The sequence below is a fragment of the Chinchilla lanigera genome, unplaced genomic scaffold (assembly GCF_000276665.1).
Source record: "Chinchilla lanigera isolate Chin_1 unplaced genomic scaffold, ChiLan1.0 scaffold00066, whole genome shotgun sequence".
Classification (NCBI taxonomy): domain Eukaryota; kingdom Metazoa; phylum Chordata; class Mammalia; order Rodentia; family Chinchillidae; genus Chinchilla; species Chinchilla lanigera.
Genome location: NW_004955467.1, coordinates 10,530,938 through 10,552,067, shown reverse-complemented (window position 1 = coordinate 10,552,067; position 21,130 = coordinate 10,530,938). Strand labels below are relative to the sequence as shown.

The following is a 21,130-nucleotide window of genomic DNA, read 5'->3' as shown; positions in this document are numbered from 1 at the left end:
CGAATCCCGGTACATCAGAGCCATTACCTTTTTCAAAAAAAAAAAAAAAAAAAAAAAAAAAAAGGCCAAACTCGAGTTAAGATTTCAACATGTGAGTTTTTTAATAATATCTTTATCTGTTTTTTAAATTTTTATTAGTATTTATTTGATTACACTCATTATAGTACATGTATATAACACATCTTAATTTTTTAAATTCCTTTCTCCACCCCCATACCTCCTCATCTCTTGGTTCCTTTCCTTTTTTGCAAATATATGAATTCTGGAGTAACACAAACCTTTAGTCTATCACATTAAGATTTGTAGACACAGCATTCTGTTTAAAAGAGACCAACAAGGTGGGCATAGTTGTGCACACCTGTAATCCCAGCACTCTGGAAGGCTGAGGCAGCAGAATCACAAGTTCAAGTCCAGCCTGGGCAATTTAGCAACTTAGGGAGCCTCTCTCTCAAAATAAAAGATGTTTTAAAAGGGCTTAAAATGTAGCTCTGTGGGAAGAGCCCGGGTTCTATCCCCAGTACTACAAAAACAAAACAAAAAACAGAAGGCAGAAAAAATACCATATATTCATGATATCCTGATGTGAATGTGCAAGCTCATGTTCAGATCCCAGCTTGAAACAAAAGTAAAAAAGAGCTCAGGTTGTCTCTCTCTTCCTGTCAGAAAAACCTCCCGGTTTCCTGGACTGGAATGTTCTTCCGTAAGCTCTTTGCGCAGTTGGCTTTGCCTCACCCCTTTGACTACCCCAACCTAAAATAGTTCTGCTGCTTCCCCTCATGAAATTTATAACAGTGATCTAAAATTGTCTTGTTTAGTTATTGTTAATTTATTATTGATTTCCTCTCCTGGAACAGAAAACAGAAAAACAGGCACCTCCCTTGTCTTATTCACTACTGTTTACCCACTACCTACAAGAGTGCCTGGAGCTCAGTAGATACTTAACAAAAATGTCTTGACGGAAAAGGTAAATTAAAATACTACCTAACATTTGTTGCGTACACAGTGTATGTCAGCCCCTCTACTGGGCATTATCTCATTTAATCCTCACAACAAATCTATGAGGCCTGTATATCGCTATTCTCCTTTCACAGATGAGGACACTGAGGCACAGAGAAGTGAACTGACTTACACATGGTCACAAAGCCAGTGACTACTAAATGTGAACTCAGAAGCTATCAACCCACAGGAAATGAAATGGCAGTAGTCTGGCATGTCTTCTTGGGAAAAGATGACATTGCGGTAGAAGCTATTCCACGCCCCCCTCCCAGGTGGAGCTGAACAATTGTATTGGTTTGTTTTCCATTAACAAAATACCTGAGGCTGGGTAATTTATAAAAAGAAAGAAGTTTATTTAGCTCACAGCTTCTGAGGCTGCAAGTTCAACAGTGTGGCACTGAGAAGTATGAAGTCCCCTGAGACACAACACATCGTGCAGAGGGTGTCACGGCGGGGGTCCACATGCACTGAGAGATCACGTGGTAGCACACGGATGGAAAGGGAGCAGTAACAGTCTCCCACTAGGCTCCAACTCTTAAAAGTCCCACCGATTTTGAACATTGTTACACTGAGGACCAGCCTCCAACACCTTCAGAGGACACACTCGGATAACATTCAAACCATCACAATGTTCTTTCTTTTCTATGGACCCATTCTGTACTAATGCTACCTTTTGAAAACACCATTTTTTATCTTCTTAGCAAAGAGATTTGTACATGAGCAATTATGTTTGGAGTTGGGTTTTTTTGTTTTTTGTTTTTTTTGTATTGGGAATTGAACTCAGGACCTTGCACTTGCCAGGCAGGCACTGTGCCACTGAGCTATATGCCTGGCTCAGGAGTAGTTATGGACAGTCCTGGGAAATAGCATAAGTCATTGGGAGGGATATACAAAGAAATATGGTTTGCATCACTTTCTGGTGAGAAACAAGATCTGTAGACACAACAGTACTCATCTGGCTCTGGTCTGCTTCTCTTCCAAGCATTTGCTTCATGGTTTCCATGCAGTGTAGGCTGAGGCAGACAAGTGGGGGTCAAGATATCAATTGCTATCAAGATATCCATTTTTGTCACATACTGAGACCTGTGGCATGTCCGTGTCTGAGTTTCCTCTGTAAATGGGGATCTGGCCCACCAAGAAGTAAAACAACCATTCGAATCTATAAATATTGTACCAAATCACTTAGTCAAAACTGTATCAACACACAATAGCTTTGCCTATACGGACTTTTTTGTGTCTTCTAGCCCCACAGGAAATCCCAGCTACATACTCTTCAGTGAATAAAGCTACAAACAAGAAAACTGTTTCCGCCTTGAGCTACACTGAGCCCGAAACCGACTATGATGACGTTGAAATCCCTGGAAATACTCAAAACCATAATTCGAAAACAAACATTTCTTCTTTTTGGCATGCTGGAGAGAGTTCGCACAACTTATTTTAGAAGTATCAAGAAGGGTTGGCCTTCAGTACTGAAAGCCAGTGGTGATTTTATGAAACTCTGAGATAAATACTTCCTGAACCTTGAGGAAGACGCCCCAAGGATCAGGTAATCACAGCCAGAGGAAAGACACCAATGCTCGGCCCCAAGGACTAAGGGGTCAGTGCTTGTGCTTCTTCAGTTGAGGTTTCCATGGGGTGGACCACTCTGCTCCATACTCACACCTGTGAGAAACAACTCACTTCTCAATACTCCCCCTCCTTTCACTCAGTTTGTGGGGTTGTGATAGTTAATCTTAGTATGTGACTGTGCAGCGCCTTCCAGCTCCTATCTCTAGCGAAGCATTCACCAATCTGATTCCCCTTTGTCCCGCCCATCCCTGTGTGGAAAGGCTGAGTGGCAGTTACAGCTGGGCACTCTTGTGCACAAGTCCCCACTTGTCACTTGGTGAGTTTGTAAGGACGAGAAGTGCTTTTAGTTCTTATTAATCCTCCCCATCTACATACACCCCTAACTCCAATGCCTTTATACTACATGGACTACAGAGAATCAACTTCTGACCTAGGTTTTTCCCTGCGCTTGCAGGTGGCAATGTAACAATCAACAGAGGACAAAATTACCCTCTGGTTTACACCCACAGGTGTCAATTTGCAGTAGGGCCACAGGAAAGCAGTATTTCCCCCTCCAGGAAAAATAGGGGTTCAGTGTCATTTAACAGTTGCATATTCAAGATGGAGCTCAGGGAACTTAACAACTCCTCCCATAGTTTTCATTAGTGCTCCACCTCTGGGAGCTGATCTGCCTTGGAGTTCTTTCCCTGTCCCTGTTCGCAGCACTCCTGGGGGAATCTCACCCATGCCCAGGGGCTCTGTGGTCTCTTCTATTTTTATGACTTCCAAATTGGAGACTCCAGCTGAACCCACTCTCTCCAGTTCCAGACTGGGTTGTTTCCAGGACATCTCCATCGGACCATCCCACAGGACCCTCAAATTCAACATATGCCCTAAGAAACTGATTATAGACCCCAGCCCTCACCTTTTATTTCCAGCATTCCCTATCACCTGTTTGTGTCTCCCAAGCAGCTCCCCGACCAGTTCACCATTCTGAGGTCAGGCCATTGCCAGCCACTGCCAGGAGAACATGAACAGCCTCCTAACTGGACTTCTGCGGCTGGCATCTCTCCCTCCACATCACTTGTCACATTGCAGCTGGTGATTTTCTAAAGTGAACTTTGGACCACTTTATTCCCGTGATGAAATCTGCTCTTTGCCTATTAACCTCAGAAAAGGGTCAAACTCTTCAACATGGTTTATAAGGTTTGTCAGGACCTGGTTCCTGAGCACCATCTTTCACCTCCTTCTTCCTTTACCCCTTTGCAGCTTTTTTGGCTCTGGCCACTTGAAATGACTTCACCAGGATCTCTCTTGCTCCCGGGGCTGTGCAGAGCACTGTCCCTGATGTATGGAATGTTCTTCCTTACCTTTGCATCTTCTCACCTCTTTCTATGTATCCTTTCCTTTCCACCCCAAATTTGGGTTGGCTTAGGTGCTCTCCTATGATAGAATTAGCACCAATAACCTTCTGTTCACCTGTTTTTCTCTTCCACTTGATGGAAAGCAACACAAAGCCAGGGACCGTATGCTTTCCTCAGTGTTTTCCTCGTTCCTAGCACATTATAGATGCTCAAAAGATATACTCCATGATAACAGAACGAACCTCTCGGGGCTTTCACAGATCTCCATACACGATCCCTCTATAAAGGTTTTTCCCTTTGTATTATAATTGCCTAGTTACATTTCATCCTCTCATATTCTGGGGGCTCCTCTGGGGTGGAACTTGTCTGGCTTACTGCTATGTTCCCAGTATCTTGCACAAACTTTGGCAAATAGTAGGCAGTCAATAAATATTTATTGGATGTTAAACATTAATTGAAAAATCTAGCAATTATTTTGACTACTGTGACCACCATCACCCCCCCAATTTTTCCCCTCTGGGCATTTTAATTCTATTGAGACTGGGAACATGTCATGAAGCTATGTTTTCTACCAAGTAAATTGTTGCCACTTAGGATGATAATCTTAAATACATCAAGATTTCACAGGACTTGTGTGTGTATCCTAACTCTCCAGGTGACTCCAACTAGCCACATACACACTGATTTTTAAACATCTAAAAAAGAGCCAGGTATGATGGCCCACACCTGTAATCCCAACACTTGGGAGGCTGAGGCCCACCAGGAGTTTGAGGCCAGTCTGAACTGCATAGTAGGACTCTAGCTTAAAAATAAGACCATTTCCTTTCTAAGTTATATTAAGCCTGAAAATAACAACGATGATGTTGAAATACCTATAGACATTGAAAATCATTACTTTGAGATCTATTTTGCCACTTTAACAGTTTTGAAAACTGTTGACACCAGTCAGAGGACTCTGGGGTTTTGTGTGTGTGTGTGTGTGTGTGTGTGTGTGTGTGTGTGTGTGTGTCTGTTTGTGTAAAACTTAGAATCAAACCCAGGGCCCTCACACATGCTAGGTAAGCACTCTACCACTGAGTTACAGTCCAAGCCCTTTTTATTTTAAGACAGGGTCTTGCTAAATTACCTGGGCTGGCCCCGAACTTGCAGTCCACCTACCTAAACTTCCCTGAGTAGCCGGATTACAGGCATGCATCCATGTGCCTCACTTTAAGTTTTCTTTATAATAGTTATAATCCAATCTCCTTTGAAAAACAAACAGGATTGTTTTCAGGAAATGCACTGTTTATTACCAGTAATAAATTTTATAAATTGTGTCTATGTATTAGGGTGCTTTAGGTTGCAAGGAAGGAGGGAAAAAAGGAAGGAGGGAGGGAGAAATGATAGATCCCTAGTAATCCAAAACTCAACCGGGCAAAAACATTAAGTATTAGGCTAGAGAGTAATCTTTCACTTGATGTCCTGCCTTCCAGACATGCTTGAGTGCAGTATGGGCCCCCAGGGCTCTAGAGAGACTCCTCTGTGACTTTATCGGGTGCACTCCATGTGGCATCTCTTAGGTCTGACAGGTTGGAGTCCTAGGTCTGCAGATCTCCTAGACTGGAACTGCTCAGTGGTATCTGTACCATTCTGGAATCTTAGGGGTGCCCTGTCCGAACTGCCCTGGTGAGGGCTCTCAGCAGTGGCTCTTCCCCTGAGGCAGTTGTCTGCCTGGACCTGGAGGCTGGCTGAGGCATCCTCTGAAACTGCAGTGTAAGTAGCCCCACTCCCACAGCCTGCGCATGTTGCACATCTATGAAGACGGTAGTGCGCACATGTCACCATGTTTTACCATCTGTGCCTTCTAGAGGGGTAACCCGAGCTACATCGGTTACCCCTAGGACCAAGAGAACAAAAGCTGAAGTGGCCAAGGAGTGCTGTACCAGACTGCAAGAGGCAGAGCCCTGAAGTCATTCTGCCCACAAAGCCCAAGCTTTCTGGCCTGTGATGGCAGGGCATCCCCAGAGATCTCTGAAATGCATTCGTGGTCTTTCTTCCATTTTCATGATGAGCAGAATGAGGCTTTCATATATCCACACTAATCTCTATCAAATGTTCACTTGGTCACACTTTTAGTGTTTTCTGTTAAACATACTTTTTCATTCTTTACGATATTCCCAGGCTGAGAATTTTCCAAATTTTTAAGTTGTTTCCTTTTTTATTATGCATTCCATTTCTGATCAATTTATCTGTTCTTACAAGTAGACAAGAGAAGCCATGTGTTATGGTTTACATATAGATGTCCCCCTAAAGCCTGATGCGCTCATAGGTTGGCATTTGGAGAGGTGATTGCATTGTGGGGGTGCTAGACTCATCAGTAGATTGGCCCACCAACGAGTTTGTAGCTAAATATGCCATTAGGAGGTGGGACATGGTTGGGAGAAGCAGGTCACTGGGAGCATGACCCAGAAGGGTATATTGCCTTCTCTGACTCCTCCCTTTGCTCTCTGCTTCCTGTGAGCAGCTTTCCCATTGCTGTCTCCCTCTGCCATGCCATCCTACTTTGGAGCCAGCTGACCATGGACAGCAACATGAACCAAAATAAACTCCTCCTCTAAGTTGTGAGTATTGGATACTGTGTTCCAGTGACTAGAAAGTAACTAAGACAACACATCTCACCCTTGATGCTTTGCTTAGGTGTTTCTTCTACCAGATATCCTATTCATCACTAAGTTCGTCCTTCTGCAAAATGCTAAGACACAAACCCAATTCATGGGGCTGGGGATTTAGCTCAGTGGCACAGTGCCTGCCTGGCAAGCAAAAGGTCATGAGTCCAATTCCCAGTACCAAAATATAAAAAATTTTTTAAAAACCCAATTCATCCAAATTCTTTGCCACTTAGTAGCCATGACCACCCCTCTTCCTATTTCCAATAACATGTTCCTCATTTCCGTCTGGTACCCAGAATGGTCTTTTCTGTCCATAGGTCTATTAACATCCTGTTCATGACATCTTAGATAATCTCTAAGATGCTTGAGACTTGCCCTGTAGCTCCACTGTCCTTCTGAGCCTGTACCAGAATCACCCTTCCTGGTCTACTTACAGAAATACAGGCTTTTGCAGCATGTACTTCCAAACTCATCCAGCTGCTACTCATCACCCAGTTCTAAAGCCATTTCCACATTGTCAGGTACTTGTTAACAGCAACACCCCTACTTCTTGGTTCCAGTTTCTGTCTTGGCCCATTTGGGCTGCTATAACAAACTAGACTGGGCAGCATAACTCAGTTTTCTGTCACTGTAACAAAATACCTGTGGTTATCAACTTATAAAGAGAAAAGATTTCTTTCAGCCCAGAGTTTTGGCTGTTTCTGTCTATGATCACTTTGGTCCTGTTGCTTTGGACCTATGACAATGTAGTGCATCATATCAGGAGGGTGTGGCACTACAAAACCACTCACTTCGTGGCCAGGAAGCAAAGGAAAAGTGGAAGGTGCCAGAGTCTCACCAGTCCTGAAATGACTTAAAGACCTCAGGATTTCCCATCAAGTTCCCTCTCTTAAAGGTTCTACCACCTCCCAATAGCACCATCCTGGAAATTAAGCATTTAACACATAGTCTTTCGGGGGGAGGGTGGTCAAGATCCAGACTTAGCACTGGTTAAGCAACAGAAATCTATATTGTTCTCAATTCTGGAGGCTGGGGAATCCAAGATCAAGATGCCAGCAGATCCAAGGTCTGGGAAAGGCTTTCTGTCTGCTTCAAACATAGCACCTCCCTGCTGTGTCTCACATGGTGGGAGGGAAAGGCAGCTCCTGAAAGGGCATAATCATGACTGTGTAGCCTTCATGATTTAATTTTCTCTCAAAAGCTCACCTCTTTAGTACAATTGCCCTAAATTGTAGGGCAATGGGGGATGAATTCTGGGAATATAAACGCTCAGATAATAGCACAGCTATAGGACAGATGGAGAAATGAAAACTGATGGAAAGGTACAAACATTTTCCACCTTTCTGGATGTAAGTATGTTTTGTCATAAAAGAGGAAAGAGAGCAGAGCTACTGGGCAAGCAACCTGCTGTCTCCATGGGTTGCTTCACTTTCACAAATATACTCTTCATTATTTTCTCTTTTCTCAGCTGTAGTTTCAGTTTCGGAAGTGTTAGAGAGTTTAGGTTAGGTATAGTGCCCAGAATCTACCATTCACCCTTCTTCTCTTACAGAGTCCAGACTATTAAAAATAAATAAAGGATTATGAGGTAGCAGGGGATACTAACGGTAATAGCAGTAGCAACAATAACAGGGGCCACTACTGGCTAAGTTCTTCCTCTGTTCAGGGATTCAATGTACAAAATAATCATAACAGTGAACAGGCAGGGGCTGGGGATATAGCTCAGTGGCACAAGTGCCTGCCTGGCAAGAGCAAGGTCCTGAGTTCAATTCCCAGTACCAAAGGGGGGGGGAAAAAAAACCATTGAACAGGCAGGACTGGTGGGATGTGGAACCTTCTTCTAGGCTTCTGTGGTCACTCTTAGACAATAAGAAGTCTCCCAGATGTGAGTTACACTGCAGTACGCATTTGTTTAAACTCAGTAGATGTATGCTAAAGAGTTCTGCATTTCTTTTTTTATTTCAAGAACATGTATTAACCAAATTAACACCTTATCCATGATCCTCTAGGAAGCCTTCCACCTGTTTCAAGCTCTTGATACTTCATAACCATGTATCATATGTAATGCATTTATGTTACTCCCAAATACACATTGGTGCATATAAGAAATGAACAAAAATAGGCTAAGTTGAATACATCTTCTGTCTTCCTTTTTGGTAAAAAAAATTTTTAATAATCCAGAAATAAAAAAAGAAACATGGGCTACCTCTTGTTGAACATAAAATACTAAACTAATTCTTGCCCCTTCAACCAGAGATTAGTTTGCTATATCTTTAGCTAGCAGTCATTTAAAAATAAATTAATTAATAATAGTAATAATACTTATAATAAATTTAGTTTTTAAGAAAGATCTGGTGAAAGTTCTAATCTCTTTTTCAAAATGTAATGTTAATTATAATTCTTTAATATTATTGACCATTCATGATGTCATAAATACACAAGGGTAAAAGTTTCAAGTATTATATAATTTTTCCAAATATAAGAAATACTCTGGAAACAGGAAATCAGTCTAGAAGATACTTTCATGCCATACATAGTGGTTCTCAAAAGAGTATGGGGGTGGAAGATGTCAGGTGCCATTAGCAATGTCTGGAAATTTTTGAACGTCATAAGTAGGAGGTGCTACAAGTGTCTGTTGAGTGAAGACCACAATATTGCTAAACATACTATAATTTACAGAATGTGTCTCACAACAGGTATTCAACCTAAAATGTCAATAGTGCTGAGTCTGAGAAACCAGTAACAGCAAATTTAGAAACTAAGCCTGGGAAGAGGGAACTCTTAAAAATTAAAAGATAGATAGACTGACCCAGGTGGTGGTGGGTGGTAAGAGTCTGAGTTTGGCTCCTCCCTTCCTCCATTGACCTGGACAGCCAGCTGGCAAGAGGGGTCTGAAATTCCCTCTTTCCACTGGCAGGACTCAGGGCCAGGAGACACAGCCAGTAACACAACAGGACCCTGGCTAAGGTGCACAGAAGGACAAGTGGGACTAGAGGTATGGAAATGTTTCATGCAGCAGTAACAGTATAAGCCAACAAGTGGTAAGTTCGGAGAACCAGTGTTGTGTTTGCTGACAAAGACACAAGGAATAGAAGAGGCAAGAGGGCCACTCCCTTCTCTTTTCTTGTATTTTCTCTTTTTTTCTTTTTCTTTTCTAAACAACTGGAGAGAACTCCAGCCACAGAAAATTAATCCCATCCCCCAATCCAGACACAAAGATCAGATCCAAATCCACCTGCAATCTTGGTGAGAATATACATTTCTGGGCTCCAACTTGGACCTATCACAGAACTGTAGACACTAGAGGAATTTCACTACTTCATTTTTTTTCTGTCTATTGGTATCCCTCTGGGTATTTGGCTGGGTTAGTGTTTTGTCTTGTTTTTCATTCTGTTTGTCTGTTTTTGTTGTTTGCTTCTTTTCCCTTTTTAGTCCTCTTTTTCTCTCTATTCTGAGTTTTTTGGCTATTTTGTTTTGTTTTGCTTTGCTTTGCTTTTTGGTACTGGGAATCAAAGTCAGGGCCTCATGCTTCTCTGTTCTGTTTTGTTTTTCTTTCTGTATGTTGTTGTTTTTTCAATGTGTGAGGATATTTTTGTTTTTTTTCTCTTTCTTTTGCTTTTCTACCTTCTTTTCTCTCTTGTTCACAGTTTAGATCTCTAATCTTTCTTTTTGTTTTATTCCACTTGTCCTCTTCCTCTCTTTTGCCAACTATCTCTCTTGACTTTACAGTACTTTCATGTGAATAAACATTATCTCTTCTCTTTGTGGTTCACTTCAAAACTCCTAGGCCTTCTCCTCCAATCCTTCCCTCCTGTGTCCTACAATTACCCAGAACCTGGATGATCATCCTGTGCCCTTAAACCTTACTCCTACTATATTTAACCTCATTCATCTCTCTATCCTACCCCCTATCCTCTTGAACCTCCTCCAACAAGGTAAAATCACTCTACTAAGTATAAAATCATCACATACAAGTTCCTGGTATAAATTGCATCAAATTATATATCTGTAGAACTTCCTCCTGTGGTTATAGATATCAGGATAACCGTTACCACAGTTTGTCAGTAGCCAGGCTGTACTTGAGTCTATTGTTATTGCTAGCTGAACTACTTTAACCAAGATGCCATACATGCCATATCCAGTTTTTCCCCATATATTACAACATTGCGATTGAAAGGGACCATAACCATCACCATAGTCCAATACCAAAGGAATGGGCCCTAAGTCAAATAGAAACTCCTCATCCTTAATATATTGGGAAGGTAGGTTCTTGGGATAGACATAAAAACCAAGAATCACCTACATCTAGAATACATCCAGAGGAACAGACATCTCCTAGGAAAGCCTCAACACAAGTGATAAGGCTATCTAACATAAGAAATCTACAAGCATCAACACAGAAAACAAAATAAAATAGAAAATAGAAAATGACAAAACAAAGAAGCAAAATGCAACCCTAAACACAAACACCTAGTCCAACCAGGACAAATGCAGAGTGCAAAGAGTTAGAGGAAACTGGAAGCCAACAAATGGAACTCTCTGAAATAATGGCAGTGAAGTGAAAAAACAAATGGAAGGGGCCATAGAAAAAATAATCTCTAAGTTGCAAAAAGAAATGACTATCAAAATAAAAGACATTAAAGCTGACACAGATAAACAAATAGAGGAGCTCAGGAAAGTGATGAAAACCATGAATGTCAAACATAGACAAGAAATGGAATCAATGAAACAGATCCAAACAGAAATCCAGGATATTAAAAACTCCATTGAAAGTGTACGCAGCAGACTGAATGAAGGTGAGGATAGAATAACAGATCTAGAAGACAGGAACATGACTAATGTCCAGGAAAAGAAAGATATCTTAAAAACAGCAAGACTATAAAAGATCAATTCAACAGTGACAGGATAAAGCAAAGAAAAACAACATAAGATTGACTGGAATCAATGAGAAAGCTGGAGGCAGTACAAAAGCCATTAAAAACCTCTTCACAGAAATAGGGGCAGAAAACTTCCCAAACATGGATAAAGATTTTGACATACAAATAAATGAAGCATATAGAATTCCAAATAGCCATGGCCAAAATAAATCTATACCAGTGCACATAATAATCAAGATTACAGAAACTCAGCACAAGAACAAAATATTAAAAGCAGCTAGAGGGGGAAAAAAATCACATATAAAAGAAAGCCCATCAGAATCACAGCAGACTTCTCAACACAAACACTCAAATCAAGGACAGCTTGGAGTGAGGTATTTCAAGCCCTAAAGGAAAACAATCTTCAACCCAGATTGATGTATGCCACAAAATTATCTTTCACAGTTGATGGAGAAATAAGATACTTCCATGACAAAGAACAACTGCAGAAATTTATTACCATCAAATCAGCTTTACAGACTGCTCTGAAGGACATATTAGAAAAAAATGACAAAGACCACAAACACATGATTGCCAAAAGAAAAAATCACAATGCAGGGCAAGCAATTAAACAGAGGAGAAGGATAGGGAACAAACAACAGGAAAGCAGCATGAAAAAGATATACTGATACATTTCAGTTATAACTATCAATGTAAATGGTCTCAATTCACCAATCAAAAGAAACAGACTGGCAGAATAGATCAAGAAATGATATCCAACAATATGCTACACTCAAGAAACATATTTAACCCAAAAAGAAATTCATAGACTAAAATTCAGAGGATGGAAAACAATTTTCCATGCCACAGGAACCCAGAAAAAAGCAGGGGTAGCTATTTTATTTGCAAACAATGCAAATTTTAAGCCAAAATGGATAAAAAGAGACAAAGAAGGTTACTACATACTAGTTAAGGGAAAACTCCAAAAAGAAGAGATAACAATCATAAATACTTCTGCATCAAACACAGGTTCACACAACTACATAAAACAAATATTAACAGACATAAGAAACTGAATAAGCACTCACATAATTGTAGTGGGGGGCCTTAATACTGTACTTTCACAAATAGATCAACTAGACAAAACATCAGCAAAGAAATACTAGAATGAAACCATTAAATACTAGAATTAAACCAAGTGAACAAACGGACTTGGTAGATGTCTACAGAGTGTTCCACCCCAAAACATCAGAATACACATTCCTCTTAGCTGCACATGGGACATTCTCCAAAACAGACCATATATTAGCTGACAAAACATATTTAAGTAAATGCAGAGGAATTGAAATCATCTCATGCATACTATCTAACCATAACACAATAAAAGTGGAAATCAACAACAAAGGAAATCACAAAAATTACATAAATACATGGAAATTAAACAACACCCTTCCAAGCAACCAGTGGGTCACACAACTACATTACAGAGGAAATTAAAGACACAATTAAAAAGTACATACAATTAAATGATAATGCTGATATAACATACCAAAACTGTGGGATGCAATGAAAGCAGACTTGTGAGGGAAGTTTATAGCAATGAACCCACACATCAAGAAAACAGAATGAGCTCAAATAAACAACCTAATGTTGAACCTTAAACTTCTACTAAAAGAAGAACAAATCAAACCCAAAGCTTGTACAAGGGAAGAAATTATAAAGATAAGAACAGAAATTAATGCAATAGAGAGTAACAAAACAATACAAAGAATCAATCAATCAAAAAGTTGGTTCTTTGAAAGAATAAATAAAATTAATAAACCATTAGCCAACCTCATAAAAAAAGAAAAAAGGAAAAATACAAATTCAAATAATTAAAAGTGAAAAGGGGAAAATCACAATGGATCCCACAGACATCCAGGAGATCATCAATACCTACTATGAGAACCTATATTCTAATAAGAATAGACACAATGGAATTGCCAAAACTAAATCAAGAAGATATAAAAATTCTAAATAACCCAATATCAGCCAATGAAATTGAAAATGTAATTAAAAATTTACCAACAAAGAAAAATCCAGGCCCTAATGGATTCACTGTTGAATTCTACAAGAAATTTAGAGAAGAACTAATGCTGAAACTCTTTAAGGAAATTGAAAGGGAAGCAGTACTTCCAAAAGCATTCCTGGAAGCAAGTATTACCCTGATTCCAAAACCACAGAAGAACCCAACCAAAAAGAAAACTACAGGCCAATCTCCCAAATGAACATAGGTGCAAAAATCCTCAATAAGATACTGGCAAATGCAGCAAATCATCAAGAAGATCACACTCCATGACCAAGTAGGACTCATCCCAGAAATGGTTCAACATATGCAAATCAATAAGTGTAATACAACATATTAACAGAACAAAGACAAAAATCACATGATCACCTCAATAGATGCAGAAAAAGCATTTGACAAAGCCCAACACCCATTCATGATAAAACCCTAAAGAAAATTGGAATAGATGATCTTTACCTCAATCTTATAAAAGCCATCTATGACAAATCAATAGCTAACATCATATTAAATCATCAAAAACTGAAAGCTTTCACTCTAAAATCAGGAACAAGGCAAGGATGTCCACTATCATCACTCCTATTTAATATAGTTCTGGAAACATTAGGTAAAGTAATTAGACAAGAGAAAGAAATAAAAGGAATAATGATAGGAAAGGAAGAAGTTAAATTATCATTATTTGTAGATGACATGATACTCTACTTAGACGACCCCAAAAACTCCACCAAAAGACTTGTAGATTTGATATCCAAATTCACTAGTGTAGCAGTATACAAAGTCAACACTCAAAAACCAATAGCATCCCTGTACACGAGCAACAAACTCACACAGAGAGAAATTAGGGAAAGTACACCCTTTACAATAGCATCTAAAAAAATGAAATACTTAGGAATCAATCCAACAAAGGACATAAAAGATCTGTACTGTGAAAATTGCAGTACCCTAAAAAATAAAAGGAGATTGGAAATGGAAAATGGGAAAATATCACTTGCTCATGGATAGGAAGAACCAACATAATGAAAATGGCTATACTCCCAATACAGATTTAATGGGATCCCAATCAAAATACCACTGGCATACTTCACATATCTAGAGAAAACATTCCTAAAATTCATTTGGAGCCAGAAAAGACCTAGAAGAGCATGCCTATATCTTATACTCGGAATAACTACTAGGAAGATAACTATACACAATGTTTTGATTATTGTTACTCTCCTACTGCTACTCCTACTCCTACTACTCGCCTACTACTACAACTCTCCTACTACTGTTTTGAAACTCTGTTTTATTGTTATTTTTATCTTTTCTCTTTAAAATAAAAATTTGGAAGATAAATATAACACACAAAAAGCAATCTAAACACCTAGAGTTATATTCATTTGCTTTTTCCAAAAAAGAATGTACTTCATATTTTTTTTCATAAAATGACTTGATAATGATGGTGACAATTCTGGATCAACAGGAGCACAAGCAGCTGGGACTTGGAGAATTCTAAAATCCGAGAAAATAAATTCATCCTTGCTAGAAAGTAAAGACCAATTTCACAAATTCCTTTCTCTCTCTCTCTCTCTCTCTCTCTCTCTCTCTCTCTCTCTCTCTCTCTCTCTCTTTTTCTCTCTCTCTTTTCTATACCAGAAATCAAACTCAGGATTTGTGCTTGCCAGGCATGTGCTGTGCCACTGAGCTGTATCACTGGTCCCTAAAGTCCTTGAAAGTCACAGTGTAATGACAGAATATAGGCATGAAATCTTGTCCAAACAGTATTAGCACAAACTTTCCTTTTCAATGAACTAAGAGAAACTAGCTGTATAACTATCTTGTGTATAAATGCAGTTTTTTCTTTTTCCCTTTCTTCCTTTCCCCTTTCCCCTATCACAGTTTGTCTTTTCTTTTGAACAGTTTCTTCTCAATTCTCAATATCTGTTGTACATTTTGGACCTTACTTACTCATTCATTTTCTCATGCTAGTGAGACAATATGATGTTTACACATGTGGGTCCAATTTATTTCACTTATGAGTATGGTCTTGTGTTTCATCCATTTACCTATAAAAGCCTTCTTTATGGCTGAATAGTACTCCATTATATTAAAAAACACACCTTTTTAAATCCATTCCTTGGTTGATGTGCATTTGAGTTGTTTCCAAGATTTAGCTATGACAAACTGTGCTTCTATAAACATGGGTGCACATATATTTCTGTGGTATGATGTTTCTAATTCATCTGGGAAGATACCCAGAGGGGAGCAAAAGCAATTCTGAGCAACAAAGACAAGCCAGGGAGCATCACAATCACATATCTGTGCAATAGTTAAGACGTTTTTCTACTTTTTTTTTTATTTTTGTTTTGTTTTGTTTTGTTTTGTTTTCCAGTACCGGGAATCAAACTCACGACCTTGCGCTTGCCAGGCAGGTGCTGTGCCACTGAGCTAAATCCCCAGCCCCCCGTTTTTCTACTTTTGATTTCTATTTTCAGTGGTAAAATCCAGTCTTACCTCAGATCTTCACTTTCACTCACTGAGTCATAATTATATATACTCTCCCACAGAGAACAGTCAACTAAGTAGATACCTTAGTACACCATGTAAGGCCTGCTAACCCAGGCCCACTGGTTTTGTTTAACATCTTTCTTCCTCTCACCACACTCTGACTGTGGGAAACCACCGACAGCTTCCCACGGTATCAAATCAGTACTCAGTCCTTGTATGTTCTCTTCTTCTACTGGGAACATCTCCCTCCTCTTTCACCAATAAACTACAGCTCTCTCCCTTAGCACCCAGGCAGTCCACCACTTTCCTGAGCGATCTTTCCTCACTGGCTCAGGTTCACCCTTCCTTGCCATTTCTCTTGCAGCTATAGTGCATAATTATCAGTATCTTGTGGTTACACTATCTCATTCCCATTAGATACCGGGCTTCCTAAGCGTTAGGATTATGCATCAGTCATGGGGGAATGCATTCAACTTTGCTCCAATTGTGACTTTTGTTTGATGTCTTGTTATCCTTATTAATACCACCCCTTTTCACCTCAAAAGTGTCCTTCTGTGAGGGATAACACGTATGTTAACCCTACCCACCCAAGCTGAGGTGAGTGTGCAACATAAATGCTCAGAAAATGGTTGTCAAATGAGCGCTTGAGTAAGTGACCCTCCCTTGGTCTCTCTCCCTCAGTCCATCCATTTGAATGGGTTACAGTCAAAACAGGTGAACTAAAAATATTGTATAAAATTACCTTCATATCTATGTACATAAAGTTTAAAGACAAATGAAGTTCATGTTTAGACTTGGTTCCCATCCCCAATATGTCATGTGTATGCAAATATTCAAAAAATCTGAAAAAAAAAAAAAATTCCCAAATCCAAAATACCTCTAGCCCCAAATATTCAGGTAGGGGTATTCAACATGTAGTTGAATGAGAAAATTTCTAAGTTCTTGACTCCTTAAAACAATTCAAACAAAGTCAGTAATCCAAAAGTTGTAGGCTAGCAATTTTTGTTTGTCCTTCCTTCCAAGGACCCTCCACATAGAATTCCACATTCAAACATATCCATACCTGGATCAACCACTTTAGAACCCAATACTTGGCAGCAGTGTGGCTATTAGCATAAATGAATGCATGAGGGAATCATCTTGCTTACTGTGGTCAGAGTTCTCTTGTTTAGTCCCATGAATGGCTGGATAATCTCCTCAGAACAGCTAAAAACCAAGTTCTACTTGTACTTCTGATGTATTTTATGTTGTATCAACCGTATTGTTACTGCTGTAGACACGTCTCCTGGACTGAGGTGTGCTTCATTTATTACCTATCCCATCTACGATTCCTAGGTACACACGTGTGTGTTCTGCCTTGGCTCAGGAGCAGATTAAAATCTCACGTAAATTCACACCTGGTTGCCAACAGCCCTCTACCATAAGTAGGTAAAAACTCACTATTTGAATGGATGAATGTGGTCACATTTCATTTTACTAGAGCAGAGTGAACAAATCACTATGTGAGAAGCCACTGTAAGAAACAGCCTATTAATATCGTTGAACCTCGGCTCTTCAACTGCAAAATCCAGTCTTTCATGCTTATCATATATTTCACTGCCAAGATTTAATATCATTAAAGTTTTAGATCAGCTACACTCAAAACAAGTTAAGTATTCTACAATGAAAGAAGTGATCTATTTATAAACTAACAGTCTTTGAAATTTTTAAACATTAAATGCCTCAGTATATTTTTTTACAAATCAGGTCTTAGTAGAACAAGGTTTTAACAAAAGTTATAGGAAGTACTTTTTAAAAATAATGGAATTGCCGGGCGTGGTGGCGCACACCTGTAATCCCAGCACTTGGGAGGCTGAGGCAGGAGGATCGTTGCAAGTTCAAGACCAGCCTGGGCTACAAAGTGAGCTCAAGGCCAGCCTGAACTGCATATCGAGACACTGTCTCAAAAAGATAAAACAAAAAACAAAAAAACGGAATTCCCCTGATGTGTTTAAAAAAAAAAAAAAAAAGCTTATTTGCATAACTAGTACACTTCTACCTCCAAAGCCACCAAACAAAAATAAATTTTCCGATACATTTTATTTTGATACTCTACAAAGCTATTCTCAGTGAGCAAAAAAAATCTTTTGAGTACATTAAAAATAAATACTAGGGGTGGTAAAGTGAGTGTTTTGCATGCACAAGGCCCTGGGTTCAGTCCTCAGCACTGTAAAGTTTTTTAAAATCTTCATTTCTCAATATTGATTAAGTGAGATATTCAATCAATATTTCCACAGACCAAATCACTGTTGTATTACTGGCCTGGTTTAATATGCTGTTGGCTGATATGAGGGGGGGAAAAAAAGATTGAGGACATCAAGGAGATTTTGCTTATGCAGAAGATATCTACTGATAACTACCTTGTTAAACATTGAAACTAAGAAAGTTGAAAAACATTTAATTCCGGGCTGGGGATTTAGCTCAGCAGCAAAGCGTCTGCCTGGCAAGTGCAAGGTCGTGAGTTCGGTTCCCGGTACTGGAGAAAAACCAAAAAAAAAGAAAAACATTTAATTCATTTTAAAAACCTTAAACTCATTACATATTAATATAAGTAATTTTTATTAGAATAACTGCATTTTTCCAAACCAAAAATAAAAATTAGGATGAATACTACCGTGTACATTGTATTTTTGCAAATTTCTTTCATGTGTGGCTTAATATAAACATTTAGATTCTTATGTCTGTTTTTACTGTCAATCTGGTTTTTTTTTTTTTTTAGCTTTTTTTTTTTTTTTCTTCTTTTTATTTTTTTCCGGTACCAGGAATCAAACTCACAAACTTGTGCTTGCCAGGCAGGCACTGTGCCGCTGAGCTAAATCCCCAGGCCCTGTCAATCTGTTACAATATCACAGATCCTGCAGTGGAAAACACTACGATGTGTTCACGAGAGAGTGAGTGTGAAGAATAGCAAATAACAAACATTTTAGTATTATAATGAAAGCAGTTTAAGTGTCATGGTTGAGACCACATTTTGAGAACCATTGCCCTCAAGAAACTCAAGCACATGTGTAAGCTGTTCTCTGTAGCACTGTTTCTTATAAGGAGAAAGTGGAACCCGCTTATCTGTCCATCAGTAAAGGACTATCATCAGAACTATGGAAGTACACTGCTGTCACTTTTCTCTCCACTCGATTTCCAGTAACTTACCACATGGTGGCACATGACAAGTGTTCAGGAAGTTTTTGTGGAAGGAGGAAAGGAAGAGAGAGGCAGCATGGGACAAAGGGCGGAGGTACAAATATTGTTCTACAAACTGCTCTTTGAACTCTATTTCATGGACATCACAGATGTAGATTTTTAGTTCAGAGGGTATCAAGGGACAAAGGCCATGTGATTCTTGCATAAGCAAGAGGTTTATTTTTCTATTGTCTGAAAATATAGGTGGCTGGGCATCATAGCCATGACTATAGTCCCAGCATGTAGAAGACTGAGGCAGGAGGATGGCTGTGAGTTCGGGGCCAGGCTCGGGTATATAGTGAATTTAAGGCTAGACTGAACTATATAGTGAGACCCTGTCTCAAAAAGACAAATAAAAAAGTGTATTTTAAGGTCTTGATCTGTCCTTACCCTTTGGAACCACAGGTTGTAAACCACTGCCACCTAGTGGTGCACTAAAAAGCTAATCTATTATGGGCAAATGGTCTTTACTATTAAGAAAGAGGAAAGGAAAGGAAAGGAAAGGAAGGGAAGGGAAGGGAAGGGAAGGGGGAAGGGGAAGGGGAAGGGGAAGGGGAAGGGAAAGAAAAGAAAAGAAAAGAAAAGAAAAGAAAAGAAAAGAAAAGAAAAGAAAAGAAAAGAAAGAAAAGAAAAGACTTTCAGTACAGCTTAGTGGTAGAGCATTTACCTAATATATGCCAAGCCCTGAGTTCAATTCCCAGCACTAAAAAACATAATAATAATAGTTAAGATTATATTAAGCAAAGACAGCCTACAATTATTGCACTGACAATGAAGGGATTCAAGTCTTCTTATAAAAAGGAAGCTTCTTTCATCACCATCAAAATAGCCCTGCCCTAAGTATGATTACAAGGGGGGCTCATTTTTCAAATATTAGCTAAGTCTCTATGGTTGAGAGTTTAGCTAGGGATTGAAGGTTCAAGAAAGTGCCGTGGGTTCTGCTCAGTGTACTCTGTGTTACCTCACAGAGTAGGCACTCCATACAGATTTGTAGAAAGAATAAATTACGTGATGAATGCATGCTGCTGACAGGGGTGGTATGTTAAGCGTAAAAGAAGAGTCAAAAAGAAGTATTCTTCTTTGTTTAAAAATTACTAAAAAGCCTATATATTTCTCAACAAAAATGAAGATATGGTCTTTCCTCAAACCTCTTACCCATATTTTCATTCTTTGTGCTTAAGCAAATCTTAGCTCTTACAAGAAAAACAAAAACAAGACCTTTATTTTGCTGTTTTAAAAATAATATAAGAGCTGGGTGTGGTGGCGCAGGCCTGTAATCCCAGCACTCAGGAGGCTGAGGCAGGAAGAGTGCCATGAGTTTGAGGTCAGCGGAGGATACATAGTGAGTTCAAGGCTAGTCTAAACTGCATAGTGAGACTCTGACTCAAAAAAAAAGATAAAAATAATATAACACATGTACAAAAACACTCATGTATAGTTAAAATTTGTCTGAAAAATGAAGTGAATGGAGAGACCTAGCCCTACCAGACTGTAAATCATGCTTAAAGTCTCACAAAAACTAAAACACTTTATTATCAGAAAAGAGATAGAGATCCAAGGACAGAAGTATACATTAAATACACAGTCCAGCACATATGTAAATTTAGTTTACGATAAGGGCAATATTTTAAATTATCAAGAAAAACTAAAGTGTTCCATTAAATGGAACCTAAATTTATAAGATCAATAGTTTTTCAATAAAATCACAAATCAGTTCAATGGGAAAGGCATTACCACAAATAGTGTGGGCTGTCCGCATGAAAACCTATGACACCTACCTCATACAATGCACAAAACTTCATCTGAAATGGATCATAGGACTAATTTTTGTTTATTTGTCTGGTTTTTTTGTGGGGGTTGTCTTTTTGAGACAGGGTCTCACTATGTAGTTCAGGCTGGCCTTGTGCTCACTTTGTAGCCCAGGCTGGTCTCGAACTTGCAACGATCCTCCTG

The 21,130-nt window shown here is 39.2% G+C and overlaps 1 protein-coding gene across 2 annotated transcripts in view; it reads left to right on the top strand.

The window, feature by feature from the left end:
• Positions 1–4,362, top strand: part of Scimp (SLP adaptor and CSK interacting membrane protein) — a 30,650-nt gene extending 26,288 nt beyond the window's left edge. For both annotated transcript variants that reach the window (XM_013522267.1, XM_013522268.1), the window contains exon 5: positions 2,241–4,362. In XM_013522267.1, coding sequence (XP_013377721.1) covers positions 2,241–2,437 — 197 coding nt within the window. In that variant the 3' untranslated portion in view covers positions 2,438–4,362. The remainder of the gene's footprint in view (positions 1–2,240) is intronic.
• The last annotated feature ends 16,768 nt before the right edge of the window (positions 4,363–21,130 follow it).